We start from the raw sequence: 23489 nt of genomic DNA on the forward strand, positions 1-23489 counted from the left end.
GTGCACACAGGTGCATTGTAGACACAGTGCTGGCTCAGTCTTTATTTTCATTATCAGCATTGCCTACACGAATCCCTGCCTCAAGCAAAAAAAAGGTGTATAAAAAAAACTCAAGTGAGCTCTACAGGAGTTGATGGGTGTGTGGATGCTGTTGCAAACTGGTGTGGAAAACACCCAAAGCCAGTAGCACTTTTAATGGGGCCTGAAAGGAATTTTAGAGGCGATGTCCCTGCATTTCCTCAGAGCAGTGGTGTCTGTCTATTTTTGCAGAGTGTGATATGTATATATAAAGTTGTGTGTTTGGACCTCGGGGCTTGGTTCTTTTCCTGTGTTTCTTCTACTCGTTAGACTTCCTTTTTCCATCTCATTAGTTGAGTTCACAGTGCCAGCGAGAGGACAAAGCCTATGCTTAAAGGAACTCTGCCTTCTCAAATCACATGGGTGCTTTTCTCCAGTCGCTTCTAAAACTGTAACTCTTTTATTTACTGTAACTCATCCCCTGGATTGTCTCATGAGCACCCTATGAACAGCCAGATCAGCGTGTACCGGAAACACTCTTGAGTTTTATAGTTTAGAAATGTACCACAGGATGTGGAGTTGATGAGCCTGCTCCCTGAGAAGATTCATTATTTCAATTTCTCATGGTTGTTATTGTGGCAAATTTGCTATACCCTTCTTGACTGAACTGATATTGTATTTCTCTGACCCCTTTTCGTACTGTCATTAACATGTGCACTTGGTGAACAAATTGAATTCCGACAGAGCAAAAATAAATCAAAACCAGGTTGAAATGTATTTAAGATGCATTAAAGGTCTGGTCAAACTGAAAGAAAAATAATATTGCCAAGTAGAAATGTAGGAAAAAGTTTGATATGAAATAGATACATTAATAATTATGAACTGAATAAGCACAGAGAGAGAGAGACCAAAGTAATTCTGAATCGACCAACTATAGGCTAATTAAACACATTAACATACTAATTGTTTTATGTATTTTAACAACACTACATGCTATCTATCTAGCCAGTTAGGCTAACTAGCAAGGCTGGGTTGTTTGCATGTCAAGTGTTAACTGAAGCTAACATTTGCTGGTTAGTTTTCGCTGCAAGTTTTCAATTCCAAAAATGTTCCTCAGGGAAAGGCACACAAGACTCTTGGTCTTTCTCTTTAGTTTCTCATGGTACCAGGAGCTAGCTAACACTACTAACGCAATCTCTTCACCTAAATACTGAGTAATAATCCAAGCTCACAACTACGACTAGCTTGTCAGCTGGCTAGGTGTATGTTGTTCTAAATAATACATAGATGCAGAACAGATTTGATATTGTTGTTGCTCTCTAACAGGAGTTAGCTGGCTAAATTGGGGAGCAGTTGTTGAGCTTGTTAGCATAAGAGAAGCAAGTAGCATGTAATTGACTGAATGGTGAGGGGGAAGTGACGATATGGACTAAAATGTGACCTGAATTATTGTGTCATTGGCAAAAATGTCTTAATAAAGTAAAAACACACGCTTGAAAAGGGGCATTTTGGGGGAAAAAGTGTAATAATGACATAAAAAGGAACTGATGTTATAAAAATAAGAAAGATGAAATAACATAATGATAATAAGTTGAGCTATAACATTGTTTGATTTTATAATGTTGCATCAGTCTCCTTTATTAATCATCCCTTCTCTTACTCTTTCTTCCCAGTATCAAGATGGTGCTGATGTGGACCAGTGGTGACACTTTTAAAACGGGCTACTTCCTGCTCACCCAGGCTCCTATGCAGTTCTGGATATGTGGCCTGCTGCAGGTCTTTGTGGACTTCGCCATCCTGTTCCAGGTTTACTACTATAGCCGCTACCCACAGAAACCGGTGTCCCACACTGTCTCCCACACCACCAGTGCCAAAGCCCTCTGAAAGCCTCTGCAAGCGCTCAGAGGACACGTCAACACTCCAAAACACCAGTGAGGAAGAACTGCGCTGTGGACATGTATAAACATACACGAGTACCAAAGCACCTTGAGATGATGCAGGCTGCTCACCCTCACCTCCAAGTATACATAAAGACACATACACGCCCATAAATAAGGCATGAACATAACCAGATACGTTGTGGTGTCAGTGTCTACAGGGAACCTGAAGGACACTTGTTACAAACAAACTCAACCTCTTGTTTTATTTATCCAGCTGACTTCTTCTCAATGCAACAGTATGCTTGTGACTTGGAATGCCGACTTCTCAAAGAATATATCCTTGAATCAGCCTGTGCATGTGGAGAATAGTATGCACACATGAAAATATACAGTATAAAAACTGCAGATGTATGCACTGAAATCTGTGCCCAATGAAACGTGGACTAGCTTTTGTCGTCCACGTTAGCTGATGATTGTCGCATGGACCCTCTGCCTTAACACACACATTTGAACATGGCTTGCTGCATTACCAGCAATATAAATGTATGAATCAATCACAAAAAATCACTTCTGAATGTACAAAGTGGCATTTGTTATTTTGTAGTTTTTCCTGACACAGTGGAGAAATGCTGGTCAGTCTACCACTTGTTGGACAGATGGTTGCCATGTGTTGTGACACACAGTCTTGTAGGATAATAGAGGCAATCAGACTTTACCAAAAGAAGAAAAATCCCAAAGGCTTGGAGATGCAATGCATTGGCTTCTAAAAAACAAATGGTCATAAACATAAGTGGCCTTGAGGCTTATGAAGTGAACTGTAAATCGAGATTTGTATGCTGGAAGCTGTAGGAAACATCATGAAACATCACAACCAGTGTTCAGGCTGTCAGGATTGTTGAAAGGCCAGTGATTTTTGTACTGAAGCTGTTGATGACATTTTGTATAGAATTTTGATCAATTTAATTCCATCAACTCCAAAGGAGTCAGTTTATCCACCACATTGCCATATTGCTTAGGAGCATTTAAACTGAACACAAAGCACATCTTAGCACCCCCTTGAAAGGTTTGGTTACATTAACTGTTACGTTACAGCTTTTTTTTCTGCATTCAGGCAATGTCAGCAGAACACGAAGAACAGAAAAACCCACTATTATGCGACTAGGACTAGGTTCATGCATTATTCTTGGTTGGTTACTGCTAGCCTTGTGGTCACATTTAAATAGTCTAAAGTAGATACTTTTGTTGTGGACTGGATTAGTAAATATTGGTGGCTTTGCAGCCATTTTACTACCAGTTTGTTGAAACTTGTGTAGGTTTTTTTCACCTGGTGGGAGACAATATCATGGTTGTCAAGATTTTCCAATACTTTTCACTCAGAATTACAACTAGGGAGCTGAGGTGAATGTTTTTTTTTCCCGCACTTGGCTGCTCAGAATTACTGTGAGAACAATACAAGGTGGATGCTGCATTATTTAGCAATTTTGCCCATCATTCTTATCTGTAATAGTAACATTATACAGATCAAGTTAATTGCTGAGATCTGGGAATGCAGCAACATTGCTGCAAGGATCATACAATCTCATAAATTATTTTGGTGAACACTGATTATTATTACCCATGGAAATTAAAGCCGAAGTTAGAAGTTTTAATGAACCACAATTATCCTTTTAGAGAGGTTCACTTAACGTTTTACAGACTGATACTTCTGAATATGCTCTGCAAAATCACATCATATTGGCTGTGGGTAACACTGACTGGCCAGTTTATCATTTATATTGCAAATCCAATAACATCCCCTGATATCCATGCTCATGACTCCACCTCGTTGTGTGGTGCTGTGTTGGGCAGCTTGTACTCATCACCATTTTAACATAAAAAATTAATTTCCTGTTCAGAAGGAGAAGCTGCCACATAGCACAGTGAAGATTGTCTTTGTTATTGTTGTTTTGTAATTTTCCTCTGGTGAGGGGAGAAATGCCAAACCAGGAGGTGTACGACTGTCAGCTCTTCAGTGAACTGTGTACCAGAGCAGACCTGATTCTGTCCTCCTCTTTTAAGCCTCAAGAAATAGAAACTTCCCTTTTATTCCAGTGGGACGTGGCAAGACTTTTCTATAAATATTTCTTTCATGGCTCTTAAATAATATAACAAAAAAAGATGTGGAATGATCCTTTGTTTCTTAGTAGTGGATGTGCATTTTTTGTGTTCACCATATTTATTTTGTTATCCTTTTTTTACAATCTTGCCATTGTAAGATAGTGTATGCTTGTTTTATTCAAACTGTGGTGAGAGTGTGTTGTGTGGATAATGTGAGAGACCGTTGAGACAGGTTCTTGTTGTGCTCGACAGGATCAAAAATAACCTTCACTTTAGTTACTGTTCAATTCCATGTATCTCTACTTTTTTTTTACTTTGTGTTTTGTATCATTTGGTTCATTCATTTTATCATGTGTAGTTATTTTCCCAAACTGCCAACTACATTTTCTTATCTGTAAAACACACACCTAGTTTATTAATGTACCAAAAATATTATTTCCAGTATGTTTCTTTTCCTTTTTACTATGTTACATCTGTTGGTGTGTATTTAGTTTTTCTATTAAACTGCCAATTGTCCACCTCAGTAACTAATGAAATCCATCAACACATGCGGCTGTTTAAACACGGAGTCTTGTTGAGAATCTACTCTCATGGCATTGTCTCCCAATAAAGAGGACATGGAGAGACTTGTGCGTCATGTTTTGTTTGATGGAGATGTTTGTGTCAGTGCAGACATCCACCGATGCTCCCATCAGTGGCACAGCTCTGGCAGACATCAATTGTCAAAGAAGAATAAGCCCACCGGCTGTGGTCCTTTTTGGGGTTTGAGCATATCTAAATAATAAGCACATAAATTGTAATGTCCTGGGTTTTCAAGTTATCCACTGGCATAGAGAGGAGACAGTAAACAGATCATAGATGTACTATGTATTAGATGTATTATTAGGTTCTCTACAATACTGTGTGTGTGTGTGTGTGTGTGTGTGTCACCACATCGGCCCTCACTGATAGAAATGTATTTAAACTTCCCTCGGTGCCTTGTGCTGTGTAGTATTAGCGGTGTCATGTCAAACCTCTTCACATGTGCATTGCTGCAACAAACTAGTCAGGATTCTTACTGATGCACTTCTCTAGGATCACAATTACTTGCAAGAAGTTTATATGTTAAGCTCAAAGACTGCAGTGCTACCTGGAGACCGTCTGGAGCACCTTGATTAGCATATTTGTTTGAGTCTGTATACTGTACTTGAAGCTGCACTAATTAATGTTTTTCTATTATGGATTAAATGAGAAAAGGTTTGGATTTATGCTTGCTTTATTGTTTGTATCTTCAAGGCTTTTTTTACTTTTAATGTTATGATGAGGACTAACCCATCTATTTGGCAAACGTAATGCTGTCTCGGATAATGAGTTTTGCTGTGGTTGCTGGAGTGTAAACCTTCCCAAATCCAATATAGAGCAGACTGGAGCCAATAACATAACTCTAAATTCTACTGTGGTAGCATCCAGGACTGGCTCCTACACTACATGGTGAGGAAATACTATACAGTAGATATGCTAGTTCTGAACTGGGCTTTTTCTAACATACAGTAACAAGTAGCGTGTCTCCCTAGCCTTGGAAGTAAAGCTGGGTTATGGGTAATTGTAGGTAGTAAGCTAGTTAGCCAGATGTTAACATTTTAAGCTTATGTTTGAGTAGATAAACTGTTCAATCCATTGCTTATACTTTTTGCCCTTGTGTTTTTGGGTTTAGAAAGGCAAAACAAAAAACTCCTACCTCTTTATGTAGCCTACTGTACAGAGTATTGTCTTACTTGTCTTGAATACCACTTTAGTATGAGGAAGTCATACTGAAATTTTTTTAGCGACTAGATGGTGAATGCAGCGCTGCATTTAGCAGCTAAAAAGACTACGTTTTTCAGGAGTTGGCGACTAAACCTGAGCTAAAAGTAGAGTGACTATTGGACTTAGTTTCATAGGGTGGATAGAAACTTCAAATTAATGCTAACGTTGCTCCGTGTCTACTGGATGTGTACATATGCAACCTTTACTAATACGCTAATGCTAACACCTGTATCTTTGGACACCTTGGAACAAGACTATAATGTATCCCGTCTACACAGCCTTCAGATATATTCTCTCACTGATTTGTTATTTACAAGTGACTTTAGAAACACACTCTGAAGTGCCATTGTATATTATGAGCTGAAGGTCATGGTCATGCCCATAAGGTGAATTCAGTCTATTTCTCTCTTTAGTAGCATGATCTTAAGCTTGATGTTGGAGCCCTAACAGTGTGAACAGAAGAACCCTTGAACAGGCTGCTTTTAAGTTGAACATTTCATTGGAGCACTGTCAGTATTTATCAAATTTACAGTACACTGAGCCAACATCACTCCTGGAACAGAATTAATTTATTATTAATAACGGATGTGGAAAAAAACATGAACCAAGCCACAGACAAACCAAAGTGCAGAAGTATACAGCACACATACTCTTGCAAATTTCAGAGCGTCCTTGTACATTGTTGAATCAAAACCTCTCCACATTGGAACAACTACTGTATGTTCATTATAATCTTTATTAAATTTTTCAAAAGAGGTTATGGATATATGACGCAAAGCACAAATCCATTTAAGTTGGGTTTCTATTCAAATGATGTCACTTTGCACCATCCACTCCTCATCAAAACAGTATTTTAATTTCTTAAAACCTAAATATTGTAGATAGTTAAGTGTTCTATGTAATATTTCCATGATTTTTAATGATTCAGTTAATCCAGTGACTGCGATTCAGAGTTGGCAGACTAAATATTAATTTATGGTATTTAAAAAAAATATCTAAACCTACTTTGTATTCTCAAGCACTTAACGCTGCTTTGATGGGTTCCAACTTGACAACAATTTGGGGAAATTTTGTTATTTGTACAAGGCACTCAACTCAAAGAAAATGAAGTGTTGTATTGGCAAATATATGAGGAAATCATGTAAGACTATGAAAATGGTTTGCAATATCTGAAATGGTTTTACACTTCATTTGGGTTTTGTTGTTTTCACTGCCTGAAGGTAGATGTTTAGCATTTGCCACAGCCAGTCAGCCTCTTTGAAGACAATCAAACTGTAATAACACCTCTCAGTAAATGTTTGCTTCTCTTTTTTCATTTGCATTCAAGTCACTTTACTCAAGTATGTAACAAGAGGATTGGCACCAACCAACCGATTGGCACCAACCAACCAATAGCACAATTCACTTTTAGTATCAAAGTTACCACAAAAAACATCCAAAAAAATGAAAAGAATGAGTGCAGTACTTGTAACTTTGGATTATGTAGCCTACTATATGTGAATGACCTACCTGATCTGTCTACTGTCTACCTGGTCAATGACTCGGAGTCTGTCCAGCAGTGTAGTGTTCCCTACAGCCTTTGCATGTTATATTCCACTCCAGGTGAAGATCTGTCTTTAGGAACTTTACTTAGGTCAAGTAATGACAATTAAGCTACCTCTTTCACTAATGAAGACTGTCTTTCACCCGACGCAAAGCGGCGCAGAGCAGAGCAGTGCCGAGCACAATCCAGGTGTCATTGCTAGTTTTCAATCAACAGAGTTATGTTGTGCAATGTACTTGTGCCCACCTGTGCACCCATGGGAGTGTTAGTCTTAAAATGAGGTGTGGTCACCCGCATTGTTGGCGCATTGCTATCTTAAGACAGCGATTACGCCACTGACCAACAAAAACCTGGTCTAAAGACTTGCTATTAAAAGGGCGCATTATTCAGATAGTAAGATGCTCCCAATTAAAAAAGACATTTATGGACGAGGTACAGCTCTTCATCGATTATTTAAATCTCCCTACACTCTGACAGGATTGGTCAAGATGCACTGACAGCAGCCTCTCAAAGAAAACACTCATACATCAATAAAATACACAAAGAAATCACCTGCAAGATAGAGATGTGTATCACGACCAGTTCATCGTAGTTTATTAAAATGCAGCGCAGTGAGGATACAGACGTTTCATAGTGGATCTATCTGTCTGTCTGTCACTATTAACAAAGACTCCAGTCTGCAGTGTAGTTCATACATTTCACATATAAACTACAAAATTGTGGAGTAACATTTGGCTTCATGATCAAAGGTTTTTATATCATTTCGACACTTAAGTCATACTCGCTCGCACACGCACTCTATCTCCGCTTGTCCACATAAGCTCTCTCTCTCTGTCTGCTGTGAGTATGCAAAACACTTTTTCATTTATTTATATTTTATTATTATTTATTGTGTTTTTATAATGCACCTTTAATCTGTACTTGGATTTTAAAAATAATGGGAGAAAAAACACTTATTGGTATTATTATGTTATGCCCAAAACACACCCATGATTAATTAAGAGTACGTCCTTTTTGAACCACGCGTCAGACGCGGCAACCGTTTTTTTTCTACCTAGCAAACGTGGATCTGGACACAACCTAAATGCACCTGCGTCATACACTTCACGCTGTGTGCTTAGATTGTTAAAATAGGGCCCTAAGATGCAGTTGAAAGCTCTGAAAAAAGCAAGTAAGTGGTCCTTGAGTTAGGATGAAAGTGATGATAAAAATGAGCAAGAATGAAACTACACACTCAAATCCACCTCTGGATTACTAAAAGGGTTATCTTTACGCTGTGAATAATGGTAGTAGCCTATGATTGCTTAACATGCTATATAAATAGTTCAACATTTTGGGAAATACACATGTTGGCTTTCATGGCAAGAGTTGATGACTTGATAAGATTGATACCAAACTCATTTCTGTTTGTGAAATATAAAGATACAACCATCAGGCAGTTAGCTTAGTTTAGCATAAAGACTCGAAACATGGGTGAACAGCTAGCTCGGCTCACTCCAAAGCTGAAAAATATTCGTAACAGCCCTTCTAATACTCACTAATTAACATTGTGTAAAAACCAATGTGTTATTTAGGGAGCTTTTTTATCTTTTGGACAGAGCCAAACTGTTTACCGTAGTTTCCAGTAGCTCTGCTAAGCTAAGCTATGGTAACTGTGTCCTGGCTGTACCTCACATTTATTTTGTGTTACTATGTTGGAGATGAATTAGCTCTCCTTCATTGCAAGTAAATGTGCTGACGTGTAGATGTGTGAACCTTATATAACAGAGTCCCGGGTACGATAAGTTATTCGGTTTGGCCAAAAACAGTACAGACTGAATGGAGATGATATTGCACATAGGTAATAAACTACATGACTGACATCTCAGCATTACTTCAGTCACTCCTCTCAAATGCAGCTAAATGAGGAACATTAATTATTAGTCTGAGGTCTGAATAACATGTGATGTTTTGTCATTAGATTTCCTTTTGCACAGACTTATCTCAAGTCTAAATCACAGTCATTGAGAGTACTTTCAGTCATTTTTTTAATCTCATCACTTGAGTTGTTTAATGATGAATATTGTACTGTTACCCCTAAAGTAAAACTTGTGAAAAAAAAGACGTCTGCGACTCTGATTTCAGAAACTCAGATAGACTCTGGTGCACAAGCACTTCCCATGATCAAAGCAGAGACCTCGAACTCCAGTGAAGAAAATCTCCTCCCTGCTAACAGTCCTGCAGCTCATCAACTTTGAAGTCCCGGCGCTGGGTGTCACGGCTGCAACTTGAACACACACAGACAGAGCAGCTAAGTTTGCACGGATGCTCTAATCTCAGCAGCCCTCTGAACAGCCATGGACTTCCTCCTCTGCACAGATGAGGCCGCGGCCTCCGTGATGCCGTGGTAGCTGTCCGTCTCCTGAGAGTCTTCGCTGTTCTGGGACTTGGTGCTGTCCTGCGAGTCCGGCTTCTGCCTCAGCGCCCGGCTCTGCTCGTCCTTCAGCTCCACGTAGGAGCGAGAGAAGGTGTGAAAGATGGACGTGACGGGAAAGGCCATGAGGAGGATGCCGCTCAGGATGCTGCTGAGCGCCACCACCTGGCCGGGAATGCTTCTGGGCACCATGTCTCCATAGCCGACTGTGGTCATGGAGATGACGGCCCACCAGTAGCTACCAGGGATGCTAGTGAACTCCTGCTTAGCGCCCATCTCGCTCTCAGCTAGGAACACAAGTGGGGAGAAAAGAGCCATGGCCACGCAAAGGAATAGCAGCAACAGGCCAAACTCACGTGTACACCTCCTCACTGTCAGACCAAGTGTCTGCAAGCCTAAGGAATGGCGGGCCAACCTCATCACATAAAAGATCCGTAGAGCTCTCAGGACTCTAAGAACTAACCCCACCTTCTCAAGGTAGTTGTTCCCTGAACCTGCAGGTTTTCCTCCCACTGACAGAGAGTCCACAATGAGGGTGATGTAGTACGGAAGGATGGCCACCACGTCGATGACGTTTAAAGGGGTACGCAGGAACATACATTTGCTCTGCGTCTGAATGAAGCGCAGCATGAATTCCAGGGAGAACCAGGCAACGCACACCGTCTCCAGCACAAAAATGTTATAGCACCTCTGGGAGCACTCACCCTGCGGAGAGAGAAAAAAGCACACAAAGAAAGACATTTAGGGTTGTATTACATTGTCAACGGCAATAACACCCTTCAGTGTGCAATATATATGAACTCCACAGGTGCTTCAGAAAGGGGTGACGTGAAGTCAGTAATTAAGAATCTATTTCAAAGCCTGCAATTTGATTCATGGGTTCCTCGTTGACAGAAGAGGTCCATGCGTTTGATCTCACAACAGAAAGGTGATTCTGTATTTTTTTTCCCAGAACAAAACACAACAAAGAGACACAATCAAAGGCTTTGATTATCTCACGTAGTAAACCTCACTGACTGATACATCAAACCTGAGTGATCAAGTGGTGAGAGCTGCAAGATGTAACAATGTTACATAAGAAATTCACTGCATTACTGTGGATTTCTAAAGCTACCACAGATGAAATATTCTCTCCTTTAATGATAATCTGTTTTTTTCAAGACTGCTGAAATAGCATTCATAAATATTTGAAAATATAATTATAAGAGATTACTTGGTTATTAAGTCAAAGTAACCCCTGGAGGAGACTGAAAAAGAAAGCTTTTCATTTTTTCTGCATTTACTTAAGTGTTATTAATGAACAAAAAATATTTTACTTTATTTGTGTCAGTTAATTATGTTTGGATAATTAGAATGTGGAAACGATCAAGCAATAAAGAAAACTTTCTTCATTCACTTTTTAAAACTCACTTTCGTCATGTCGCGTTTCATGTTGTGTAACACTGTGAAATAGGTATTTCTGAAATATCTTAAATCTTTTCAGACTCCGTAACCTGTTGTGTTCCATGGCTCAGATATTCCTGACAAGACATTCATGGTTGTGGAGACACATATAATGACATTAGCGAGCCATTACTACGTACACCGTGGCGTTTCTCCAGGCTTTCTCCAGGTGTGAATGTGCACAAGTGTGAATAAGCAAACCATTCCCCTTAGTATTTGCTCAGTCAACAGCTCTGCCCCATGGAGATGTCATTCCAGCTGACTGCCCTCACAGAAAAAACGTCCTCCTCTCACATTGAGCCTCATGCATTTTTCAGAGTATAGACTTAATTTTGCATATAACATGGTTTTTGCCCTTGAGACATTAAGCTTGCTAAACCCATTAAAGACCATGTAGATCACTGACGGCAAAGCTGGGGATGCAGTTTTCACACAGCAGCTGCAGCAATAAACTCTTAGAGTGAAGGCTGATGAATAAAATGAGAAACAATAAGAGAAAACTAATAATATTGAGTATGTGGACTTGATGATGATAAAAAGTGGTATAGATCTGCCAGTCTATTGACGTTTTGTGTTCTTTAGTAACGCCATTTCCACTGACAGTAAAATAATTTATTTTTGTTGATGACAGTCACAAATCACCCTTCTGACAGATGAAGGTAGCTGTTTTGAGCATACTCCATCCATCCATCCGTCGTCAACCGCTTATCCCGCATACAAGGTCGCGGGGGGGCTGGAGCCAATCCCAGCTTACATCGGGCGCAAGGCGGGGTACACCCTGGACAGATCGCCAGTCCATCGCAGGTTTTGAGCATACTGAATTATTAATTAAAATAATTGTTTTGTCCAGAACTTTCAGACCAAGTACAAACCTCATGACATTCCCATCAGCCTCAGCTGTCCTTTGTGTTTCATGCTAATGCATGCTAAAGTGCTAAGCCAACACACTGAACGTAAGCATTATACAGTGCTATATGACAGTATGCTATCAACCTTACAATTAAAATGCTACTCTCTACAGGATTTCCTGGACATATTAGCAAAAGATGGCCAAAAGCAGTTAAAAAGTAAAATTATTTATAGAAGCTCAACATTATTGCGCTGCGTTACAAGTAAGGTTACCACTGGTGTATTGGGGGCTATGTAAACATATATCTACAGTATATAAGATATATCTACAGTATATAACATATCTACAGTATATAACATATATCTACAGTATATAAGATATATCTACAGTATATAACATATCTACAGTATATAACATATATCTACAGTATATAACATATATCTACAGTATATAACATATCTACAGTATATAACATATACCTACAGTATATAACATATATCTACAGTATAGAGACTTTATAGAGACTAGTTGAATTTCACAACCTGCTGACTGAGGAGGGAAAAGGACATAATCTGCCCCATATGTTGCTGGCCAGCTGCTAACAAGCCTTCATACTCTTATTTGAAATGTGAAAAGATAAAATAACTTAAGGTTAAGAGCACAGATTGTCAGCTTCGGTTTGAGGGGATTTTAAGCCAAATTGGACCAGAAGTTTAAAAACAAAAACACATTTTGTTCATATTCTCCCTTTTCAGAATGCCAAAAACATTTGGATAGATTATAGAGGAAACAGTAATTTGCTGAATATTATTATATTCAGTAAAAAAGCCTTTCTATTCAGTCTGAGGCAAAATATATAACTGCTCTTTTGTGAAGTCAAGATCTCATATTGTCAATTGCCATATTTACTGTTTATCTTGCTAACCAATTATCCGCTCTGTGTCTGACTTATCAATCCACCTTTACATCCTCGTGCTCCAGTGGCAGACCTTTTAGGGAACTACAAAAGTATTTTTCTTCAAACCAGTTTTTTCTTAAATGAAGGGAGATTAAGCGCCGCAGCACATGGCAATCTTGAAGCTCTGCTGTTGAGTGATTAAAATTTGAGCTGAAATCCACCCTCTAACCACATGCTGTCATTTCACATCCAAAGTAAGAGTCTGAGGCCAAAACAAATAAATGCGCTACTGTCGAAATCCTTAAGGAGCTCACTCATTTTCACATGCTAACCAGTATGTTTCACACTTCCAGGGGAGTGTCTGCTTGTGACACACTTGCAGCTGATTGCATCCCTTTCCTTGAATTTGACCAGCGTGTTTGTATTGTTCTCTGTCAGAGGCTTTCTGGCTGAGTGCATTTTCCACTCCCTCCTGCCCGTTCTCCACACTGAAAAGCCTCTGATGTATGCAGAAGAGCAATGGATAAAATTAAAAGCACACAATTATCCGTCTCAGCGATCAGGGGACTCTGACCCTATCACAGCTGAAGACAAGCAGTAAACCAAACAATACAGGAAGTGACGGCTCACCTCTGATCCCTGGGGATGAGTTGGAGTGGGTGTGATTCACAAACACCCAGACTTCAAGTACGGAGCTGGTTCTGTCTTTGGCACATCCATGCTTTTAATGGATTTATTTACCAATCTCTTTTGTACACCTCACTGGGCTCCTATGTGTGTACTGAGTGTGTTTGTTCTGTGGGGCAGATTGAGTTTCAACACTTTACCCTCTCCTCCAGAAACCATTTTAATATGCTTCTTCACAAAGCAAGACTCTTATTGCAGAACAACAACATGTTTGCGTGTGACCCCTCAGGATTTTAACGTCAAGCATTATTTCCATCCATGAGAAGAGATGGCAGATTTATGATGCACTATAAACATATGTCTAGGCTTCCAGTATCTTCAACCAAGTCCAGTTGCGCTTGACTTTAACCTTCGTTGGATAACTATGACTGAGAATCTTCACAGACATATGTCTAGGCTTCACTTTTAGGCATGTGTTGTTGATGTTTAAATAAAATGTCAATGCAAAAGCTAAGAAAAGACTGCATTTGTCTTATTTTGCCGTTGACATATTTGGCTATTGTCACATAGCTGCCGGGCAAGTTGTGTTCAGTCGTACATGTTTAAATTGAAAACAGTTACATACAAGATGAAAAGGGCATTAGGTAAATGCATATATAAACAACAATGCTCAATTTGACTTGCTTCTTATATGCTTTACACAATGACACCTAACTCCTCCTGGCATGGATCAGTAGCTCTTTCCTAACTCACTGGAGTTATGTTTCTAGCTAACTAGCATTTATCTGCTTCGCTAACTAGCAGAGCTGGGAGTGGCGGGCGGCAGCAGGAAAAAAGCATTAGGCAAGCAAGGGCCTAGGGAATACATTATGTCAATGAGATGTCCCCATGGGGATAGTCGAACAAACATGTGTGTCTATGTATGTCTTTGTGAATGTGGACGTGTAGCGTGTCCATGTGTGTACATATGGATCTGAAGTCAGTTTTGTAGTATTTCGGTATAAATAAATGATTTCATTCAAAATATTGATTTATAGATGTTATGTTACTTGTATGCAAAATAGGTCTTTCCAACCAGAGGACTACAAACCCTACAGCAACACTTCAAAAGTAGCCCAATTTCACAGGAAAATTGGAACCCTGCAGCAGACAATGAGAACTTGTCACAGTTCAAAAACAAATTCTAAGCTAAAACGGTGAGGTTATGTTCTGTTATACACAACTTTTTTAGGATATCTTACAAAATGTATGTAGAGTAAGAGCCTACAGCAACACTAGCCCCTTTTAGTAAAAATGTTATCTGCTGCATGGGAGAAGGTTGTGGAAGCCTTCTTTGTTGCAAAACACCTCTTTTATCAGTGTTTCAAGTTTTCTAGTGTCTTCTTCAGTTCATTGTGGTGCGCCAAATGTAATAGGCTTATTTCTGCCCCTTGAGGCCAGAGGACCGAAAACACCCACTGGAACTACAGTGAAGGGATAAGTGCAGTCTTACTGAGAACATTTCACCATCAGCCACAAGAGACAACAATGAGCACAAACCACACTCAAAAACAAACTTGCTGCGCAAAGGTGAGATTGTTTGCTTGAAGAGGAACCCAACATTCGTTGCTCCTCCACCCTGTTGCAATTTTTTAAGAATGGGTTCTAGCAGAATTTGAGGGTGTATTTACCCTTTAATTTAAAGTGTATTCAAACAGTATGTTTCAGTTTTACTAGAGAAAAAGGGTCATGGACAAGGACTGTTTGGTTTGGCAAATGCACATCTGAAACTTTCCCCACTCCAATAAAAAACAGCACACATCCGCTTCTCTAAGCTTTTCAATGGAAAGCATTCAGGACTGTCTCCCACACAGTAGATGAGAGAGACATTGGCTGTAGTAGGCACAGCAATGCTTTGGCCTAAATACTGATGGCAACATGCTGCTAACAATGACAGTGTTAAAATACTAATGTTCCCCAGGTAATGCTTACCATTGTCACCATTTTTAATTTAGCATGTTGGCATTTGCAAAACTGAAATTTTAACCTGATGATGATGCTAGATTTGGGGATTACCAATTATCACAATGTCTGTACGTAATTTCATGGCAATCCATCCGATATTTGTTGAGATATTTTATTTTCAGCCAAAGTGGTGGACCAGCTGAAAACCAGGGACTACATTTGCTGTTGGAAGGTTACTGTGGGCGTGTCTTACTTCATTTCCATATAACATAATTGCGGTAGGCTATGCAAGGCAGTAATTATGCACAGATGAAAAGAAACTGCATCGTTAATGAACACAAGGTTGCTTAACTCAAATACTTTAACAATGTTTCATCTCCACAGGCAGAATTCAAGGTATTCATGGAATGTTTGCAGTTTAAGTCAAATTGATACTCTACACAGCTCAGAGAAGAAATATATTTGTCTGTCTATTTACAGTCCTGTAAAAGACTGACGACCTTTCCGTGTACTGTGCCACTCACCCAGTGCACATTGGGATAGGCTCCTGCCCCCCACAGTTAAAAATGTATTCAATAACCATCAGTACTGTGTGCAACTTGCTCCATCAGCACAGGGGCTGTCTCCTGCATATCTCAGTCAAGTATATTTTTCAAACCTCATTTTAATTCTTCTCCCACAACCTTAAAATGACTTTCATTCCATGTAAAAGCTGTGACATTGACTGCTGGCTTTGAGATTATTGCAAGTAACCAGGATGTCTGGGAAAGCGGAGACCGCCAATCTGAAGGGCAGGATGGTTCAGAGAAACCTGCCTCACAGAGAAATTTGAGCTCTAGTCATTTTACACAAATTATAACACATAAGACCAATGTTCCCACTAAGTTAATAGCTTAGTGTCCTGCTGTGGGTCTCTCAAAATGACCAAATAATAATATCTTATCTGTCATTCTTCCAGTCCCTACAAACCAGGCTGTCTTGTCTTACGGTCTGGTGAATTTCTTCAGTGCTTGTGCATTTGTGTGTGATTAGGATGCAGAACCTTGATTAGCAGTCAAAGTATTCTGCTCAAACCCAGATTCAATAATTACATAATCATGATTACTTTGTCTGGAACTTTTGAAAGATTTTAATAAACGTTGGCAAGAAGAAGAGGTCTAATCCACCTCCGCCATGGAGACTGATCACATATTTTTATCATTTAGAAAATTAATTTATTTTTCAATAGCCTGAAAACACTTCTGTAACTCACACACACAGGGCACTGGCCTCGAACCAAGCAGTTCTGTTGTTTGTCAATATGTATTTATTGCAGTCGGTTCTTTGGGTAGGGCAGCAGAAATTTATGGCCGATGGTTTCTGTTCTTTGCTGGACAAAAGTGTTTGATTCATTTCAACTTGCATTCCACAATCTTTAACAGCTTTCAGAATGAATACAACATGTTGTTCCCTTTGCAAAAGCCACAAACACACATTTACACATCAATGCATACATGTAACTACTGTTCTTCTGATAGCTTGCACTGTGTATCTGCACTTCTGGACACATTAATGCATTGTTCTCTCTGTACGCCTGATAATGGTAGAGCTGAATAGCTCCATCCACTTCAGCCTGCAACAACAGGAACACTGTATTTAAACTGCATGCCCATATACTGTTATTTATATCCTGTTCTCTACTGCTGTGACAAGTCAAATTCCCCATGGGGGTCATTACAGTTTCATCTGATCTGACCAAATCTAAAGCCCCATCAATACTGATGGCTGTTGCCTAACAAGTGTATGCTCTCTCTCTCTGTCCCACCATGTTCAGCAATACACCAATATAACTGATGGACAGAAATCGACAGAGAGGGTATACATTGGTAAAAGTGTTCCAGTTTTAACATCTAGTAGTGCTGGTTATTTACGGCTAAAGTTGGTACAGACTGTTTTTGGTTTATTGTGATTTAGTCATTTGATCCAAACAGCTCACCACTGTTTCCACACCAAGCCGTCACACTTTATCAGAATCAGAGTCAGCTTTATTTGCCAGGTATGTGTACACATACAAAAAATTTGACTGATTGTACATTGCTCATGATGTGCTTGCTTACACAATAATACAAATTATTCTGACACTGTGAGGCAAAAATCAGCTGTTCATCAGAGTGATGGCTTGCGGGAAGAAACTGTTACTGAGTCTGTTGGCGTACAGTGCTCTGTAGAGCCTACCAGAGGAGAGGAGCTGGAACAGATTGTGTCCAGGGTGAGATGGATCTGCAGTGATGTTTGCTGCCCGTTTCCTGACTCAGGAAATGTAAGTCCTGAATGGAGGGCAGGTTGGCACCGCTGATCTTTTCTGCAGTCCTGACTGTCCGTTGTAGTCTGCTCCTGTCCTTTTTGGTGGCAGATCCAAACCAGACAGTGATGGACATGCAGAGAACAGACTGGATGATGGCTGTGTAAAAGTGGATCAGCAGCTCCTTAGGCAGGTTGATCAACATCCTGTCTGTAGGCTGATGACATCTGTGTCATCGGCAAACTTAGTGGGGTTTGGGTCTCCTGAGGTGCAGTCAGTGTAGAGGGAGAAGAGCAGTCGGGGAGAGCGCACACCCCTATATTTTAAATGTGATATTCCACTTGAGCAGAACATTTGGACATAACTTGAAAGCTCAGTCTCCTGGGACTTAAAATCTTCTACATGTTTTGATTTCATTTTGGACAATCAGTCAATATCCTTCATCTTATCCTCACAGCAAAGTGCTTCATTTGCAGTGACGCTGGAAGAAACTTTTTTTTAGATATATTTTACTCTTTACTTACTGTACATTGTTTCAGTTAATGGCAGACAGACTACTTCAGCTGCATATGCTTACTGATGCAAATGGTTCTATTGTAACAGAAGGGTTTTCTAATACTTCAGTCAATGGCGTTTCCTCTTCATGTGTTGAGAGGCTGTTCAGAAGGGTGTGCTTGCAGCTCCGCAGGGAGGAGCAATTACAGACTTACTGGCATTTTTCTGTTAGCTGTGAGTAACCAAAGGGTTGCAAGAATACATTATTTAACCTCTTTTACTCTCAGTTTTTGTTGGTTCTCAATTAATCTTAAATCCAAATGGTAATCCACCAGCTTGCTTAAGCATATGAAGGAAAGTTTGATACCTGTGGTGGTAAAAGTTTGACATGGCTTTAATAGCTGCTATAGGGATAAATTCAGAGAAGGCATTAGTGGGGTAATATAATCAAAGCAACAATAGTCTTCTATGTTTTAACCTTATTTGTACAGGTTAAGTGTATCCACACTAAAGAAATACCCAAACAAAACTGTCACAATCCAAGGACATTTGTTGTTCCTAAATTTTTCAACTTTCAAAATCTTAAACCTGGTCTTTGTGACAACTTATCCTTGCTATTGTATTCAGACACAAACCAGTGTGGAAGTGTATAACACAAGTGTCTGTAAAACTTTTGTAAAACTCTCTACAGCAAAGAATAAAAAAGTTTGTTAATCAACCTGCCGCCTTTGTTTATTCTTTACCTCTATGTAGTTTTGATATAACAACCTTATCCCTGTAATTCAAATGTAAAACTGGTCAAAAGTAAAACTGATGATTATGACAGAAACCTTTCATCAAAGAAACTTTGTGTGCTCTGCAGTAAGTTAAGTTTGGAGGTGCCTACATGGAAAGCCATGATCCAGGGAGAGCACACTTCCCAGGGTACAGAACACAGAAGGCATCAGTGAGGCCAGAAATTACCTTGATTAGTCAGACACAATCTGAAAGGAGGACCTCGGGTTACAAGCGGCTTGCGGAAAATATACAGTATTTAATTAGGTTGCAAGATAGACTACTACTTGAGTAGCTATGTTATTCTCTGGTGTTTCCTACTGTCCAAATAGTGAATGCTCACTTTGCTTGTCTAAGCTTGCTTGTTAGAAATGGCTGCGGTGTTATATAGGCATTGGGGAGAGCTGTAAGAACTCAACTACACAGTAAGTTTGTGGACCAGAAAAACAACAACAACGAACAAAAAGCTGCTGAAGTGGGTAGCCTATTGGGTCTTAGTGGGATCACTAGGTGTGAATCCTTCACATTACACTCACAGTCACTTCATTCAATGTCATGATCACAAAATATTGATATCATTAAATGGCGGTTTTAATTACACATAAAAAATGAATCCCCTTCGAATAAGTAAGCGTGGTCGTTGTCAAGCTAATTTATTAGTCTTTGGTAAGCTGGGTACGGTAGCCTAACATAGTGTTTGGTGGATTGCATGGTTTTGTTTTTTTTACAGAACAAATGACACCAATTTTAGAATCAACATAATAAAAGCCTAAATTGTAAATAAAGAAAAAGATTGATAGATTGATACTGTGCAGCTGGGCAACTTTCACTGAGCATATTTTAATTGTCATTGCCTACTCATTTGCTTTTTAAAGTAGAATTCTAATATTTACAGCAACAGCTTGAATAACCATTTTATATTGTTACTGACATGACAACATTCCCATAGAGATGTACGGTTTGCACTTCGAGAGAAATCACTCCTCGACTCACCAGAAATTATTGACCAAACACTGGACGGGAGACACAAATCATCCCCGCCATGATGGACTGCATAGTTCCATGGGCATTAACAGCAGTATATCTAACTCACAGTCATGAGGAATGAGTGATGTGCAGCTCCTATTTTCATCATTTCATCATACGACAAAATTCTCTCTATTTTCCTACAGCATTTGCACACATTTCTATTACACCCATCCACACCGAATGAGCCCTGGCTCCCCGTTCTCCTGTGATGATATATGGCTGTAGCAGGGGTGTACTTTAAAGTGGCTGGGATTTAAATCAGAATAGAGTATATAGGGCTCTGAGGCATGAGCAGAGTCACTGAAAGGTTAGATCCACAGCCGGGGCTCTTGCAGGAGATAAATGTGACAAGAACACAGTTTTCAAAGATGCTTATGTGAACAGAGTAAGCGATTCTGAGGGAAGAAATCGACAAAACACTTGAGATGTTTAATCCCCTATTCATCCAGAGAGTGTGAAGGAGGGACCATGAAATGTGAAATGCAATATAGCTTCTTTCTTTTTTTGCTTGTGTTATTTGTGTGTGTGTGTGCAAGAGAGAAAGGGGTAGAGAAAGGTCTCCCAGCATTTGAATGTTTCTGTAAGCCACATTAGATTAGACAGCCAGGCTAAGTGCTCTCCGTTGCAAGCAGCTCCTTAAAAACTTCTGGTTTCTGCCCGAACTCTCTCCTCTGGCTCAAGTGACAAATGCATAAAGATGGTTCCTTCCTGGGTTAAGGTTGCATTGCCCTGCAGCCTTACAGGGAAATTTAATTTAGGCCTGAATCCACATGTCTAACAGCTTCATGTACTGGCAACTGAAAATGTTGAGATGCTTGAGTGTCTTACGAGGCTGGATGTGAAAGGGGTAGCTTGTAGTGATGGACCCACAAAGAACTATTAGATGAACCTGCTGTTCCCCTCAGTGCTACGAATCGTTCTAGCATCTTTCAGCTCACTGCTTTGGCTTTCTAGCCCTCATGTTTTCTGTTTTGGTTTACTCTCAGAGGAGGCAGCTTCAGCAAAAATAGTTCTTAAAATCAACTGTACTCTTCCTGCCCAGCACCAAACTGCAAAAAGACACAGTTAGCAACTAGCTGGTGAACATAGTGGAGCATTTAGCTGCTAAAGGTTCAGGGCTTGTTGGACACCAAAATTTGGGTGACCATATTTTGGTTTTGAAAAAAGAGGGCAGTTGGTGGCACTCGCAATGTGTGGAAGGTTGAGGCTGGGCGGAGGATTCAAGTAATTGGTGGCACTGCGCAATGTGTATGGGGTGGGTTGTGGGGTGGGGGGCAACTATGTTACTGAACTTTAATAGGGCCTGCATGTGAGCTTCTAGATTGCTAGCACCTTCATTTGACACTGACACGTACATACAAGCTTTGCAGGTCATGCATTCTGCTTCACACTGGTTAAATCTACACTGCACAGGCTCTATTCACCTGCAGGAGTAACTAGTATACATTTGTAAATACAATACAATATTATAACAATAAATAAAAAGTTAAATGTAATTATAATATGGAAGCCCTAAGCGGCCATAGATTCAAAAAAAAAATTCTCGAGATAACGAATATTGTTTTACCATGATAACAAAAAAGTAGTATAACACAGGTCGGCAGTTTTCAGTGTCACTGGTAAACTCAGTTGGTAGAGAACTCATGATTGTCGGGTTATGTGTTTGATCCGCCCTGAAGACCTTTTTCATAATCCTCTTCAACAAAGTTCTTATGAAGAGACTGTTTCACATGCTCAGAATAAAAAATGTGCTGGACTGTGCGTTCATTCAGGGGAATTTTACACATTTCCTGACATTTTCCAACTGAGCTAACCAGTGACACTGCAAATTTCTTGGAAATTATCCTAAAGAAATGCACCTGCCGACCCCTGTATTCAGCTATGGTTATGCCGTTATCACAAGAAAACAACAACGTTATCTCAAGAGCATGACATAATTATCCCGTTATCACGGGAAAACGGAGTATAAGAAATATTTGAATCGATGGCCGCTTAGGGCTTCCGTATACTAATATATTTATAGCTTACACTTTATTTCTGATAATATTAGGCCTATCTATAGCTTACCTCTAGTATAATATTGATTCCACATACACTCATTCATTATATCCTTGTGCAAGAAAAATGCTCTACATGGTCAATAATCATAATAATTCAAACTATAACATAGTTCAACATTCCCAAAGTTTGCTGTAGCGCAGCAACCTTTTTTTAATGTCCCGCCTCATCAAGGCTGTGATTGGTCAGTTCACAAAAAGTGGCATTGATAATATGACAAGACAAGAGTAACATTACCAGCAGCTTGTGAGAAGTGCCAGCACGGAAGAAAAAGTCACGGTACACCAAAGAGTAAAATGTAATAGTGCCGGTACTGGTCAAAGTAATGCAAAAAAACACACAACTAATGCCGACTATAGAAAGCAGAAACCGAATCACGGACATTTTGGGCGATTTAGAAAATCCTGACTCATTTTTTAGGTCCCATAAAGATGACATGTCTGGGAAAAAGAGGACGTATGGTCACCCAACCAAAATAAAGCTAAAAATTTCAACTGTTTCATTAGACTTTCATTGGACATTTACCAAGTGGCCAAAAATCAATAATGTAAATGTTGAGTTGTATCTGCTGGATGTGTAAATAAGCAATTGCTTGCTAACTTAGCCAGATAAATATAAAAGGTGATAATGTTTTGTTGTTTTCAAATCTTTTTTTCAGCTGTCCCAAACTAAAATAAATCAGTTATTGCAGGTTTAAATGACTAATAAGTACAATCAATTGAATTGAAGTGAATTGCATTAAAGTAACATTACGCAGGTTAAGCATTATAAGTCTGTTGCCTTCATACTGCCGACAGTGGAGTCATAACTGCAGTCTCAAAACATTATACATAACAAATAAACAGTTTATTACAAAAGAAACGGGTATCTGAGGAGTGCTCATTTCATTAGTTTCATTAGCATAGGGAGGATAAGTGCTGATGTAAATGGTTGGCCATCAAAGCTAATGGATATTGGGAAGCTATGTAATGGAGAAGAATGGGTGGGCGGACGTGACTGAAAGACTTCACAAAAATTAAATAAATTCACAAAAGCAAATCACCAAGTTGAGCTGGATTCAGGAAAGTGTTCAGCTACTTAAATGCTTTGCTTAACAATAGCGTGAACGAGGACAATACAAATCTCACTCACAGAGCGCATACATAAATTGTCAGAGCAAGGCCAAACTTTTCTCCTAACATGGTAATGAGGAGAGGAGATGCTCCACAGCCAATTCTGTCTGACAACTCTGCCTGACCGCAGGGAACATAACAGTAGAGAATCATAGGGCGCGATCACACCTTTGTTTTTTCTTGAACCATTGTGGGAAAGTTTACTTTGCCTTTTTTGTGTTCAATTCCTTTATGTGCACACG

At 39.6% G+C, this 23489-nt stretch overlaps 2 protein-coding genes across 3 annotated transcripts in view; one reads left to right on the top strand and one right to left on the bottom strand.

Moving 5' to 3' along the window:
• The window catches only part of LOC123976499 (solute carrier family 66 member 2), a 30602-nt gene extending 25364 nt beyond the window's left edge, over positions 1-5238 (top strand). For both annotated transcript variants that reach the window (XM_046058727.1, XM_046058728.1), the window contains one exon: positions 1692-5238. In XM_046058727.1, the coding sequence (XP_045914683.1) occupies positions 1692-1902 (211 nt within the window). In that variant the 3' untranslated portion in view covers positions 1903-5238. The remainder of the gene's footprint in view (positions 1-1691) is intronic.
• Positions 5239-9548: 4310 nt separating this feature from the next.
• Positions 9549-23489, bottom strand: part of kcng2 (potassium voltage-gated channel, subfamily G, member 2) — a 34237-nt gene continuing 20296 nt past the window's right edge. Inside the window, exon 3 of the mRNA XM_046059151.1 lies at positions 9549-10441. Within this exon, the coding sequence (XP_045915107.1) occupies positions 9614-10441 (828 nt within the window). The 3' untranslated portion in view covers positions 9549-9613. The remainder of the gene's footprint in view (positions 10442-23489) is intronic.

Source organism: Micropterus dolomieu, linkage group LG09, assembly GCF_021292245.1.
Source record: "Micropterus dolomieu isolate WLL.071019.BEF.003 ecotype Adirondacks linkage group LG09, ASM2129224v1, whole genome shotgun sequence".
NCBI lineage: Eukaryota > Metazoa > Chordata > Actinopteri > Centrarchiformes > Centrarchidae > Micropterus > Micropterus dolomieu.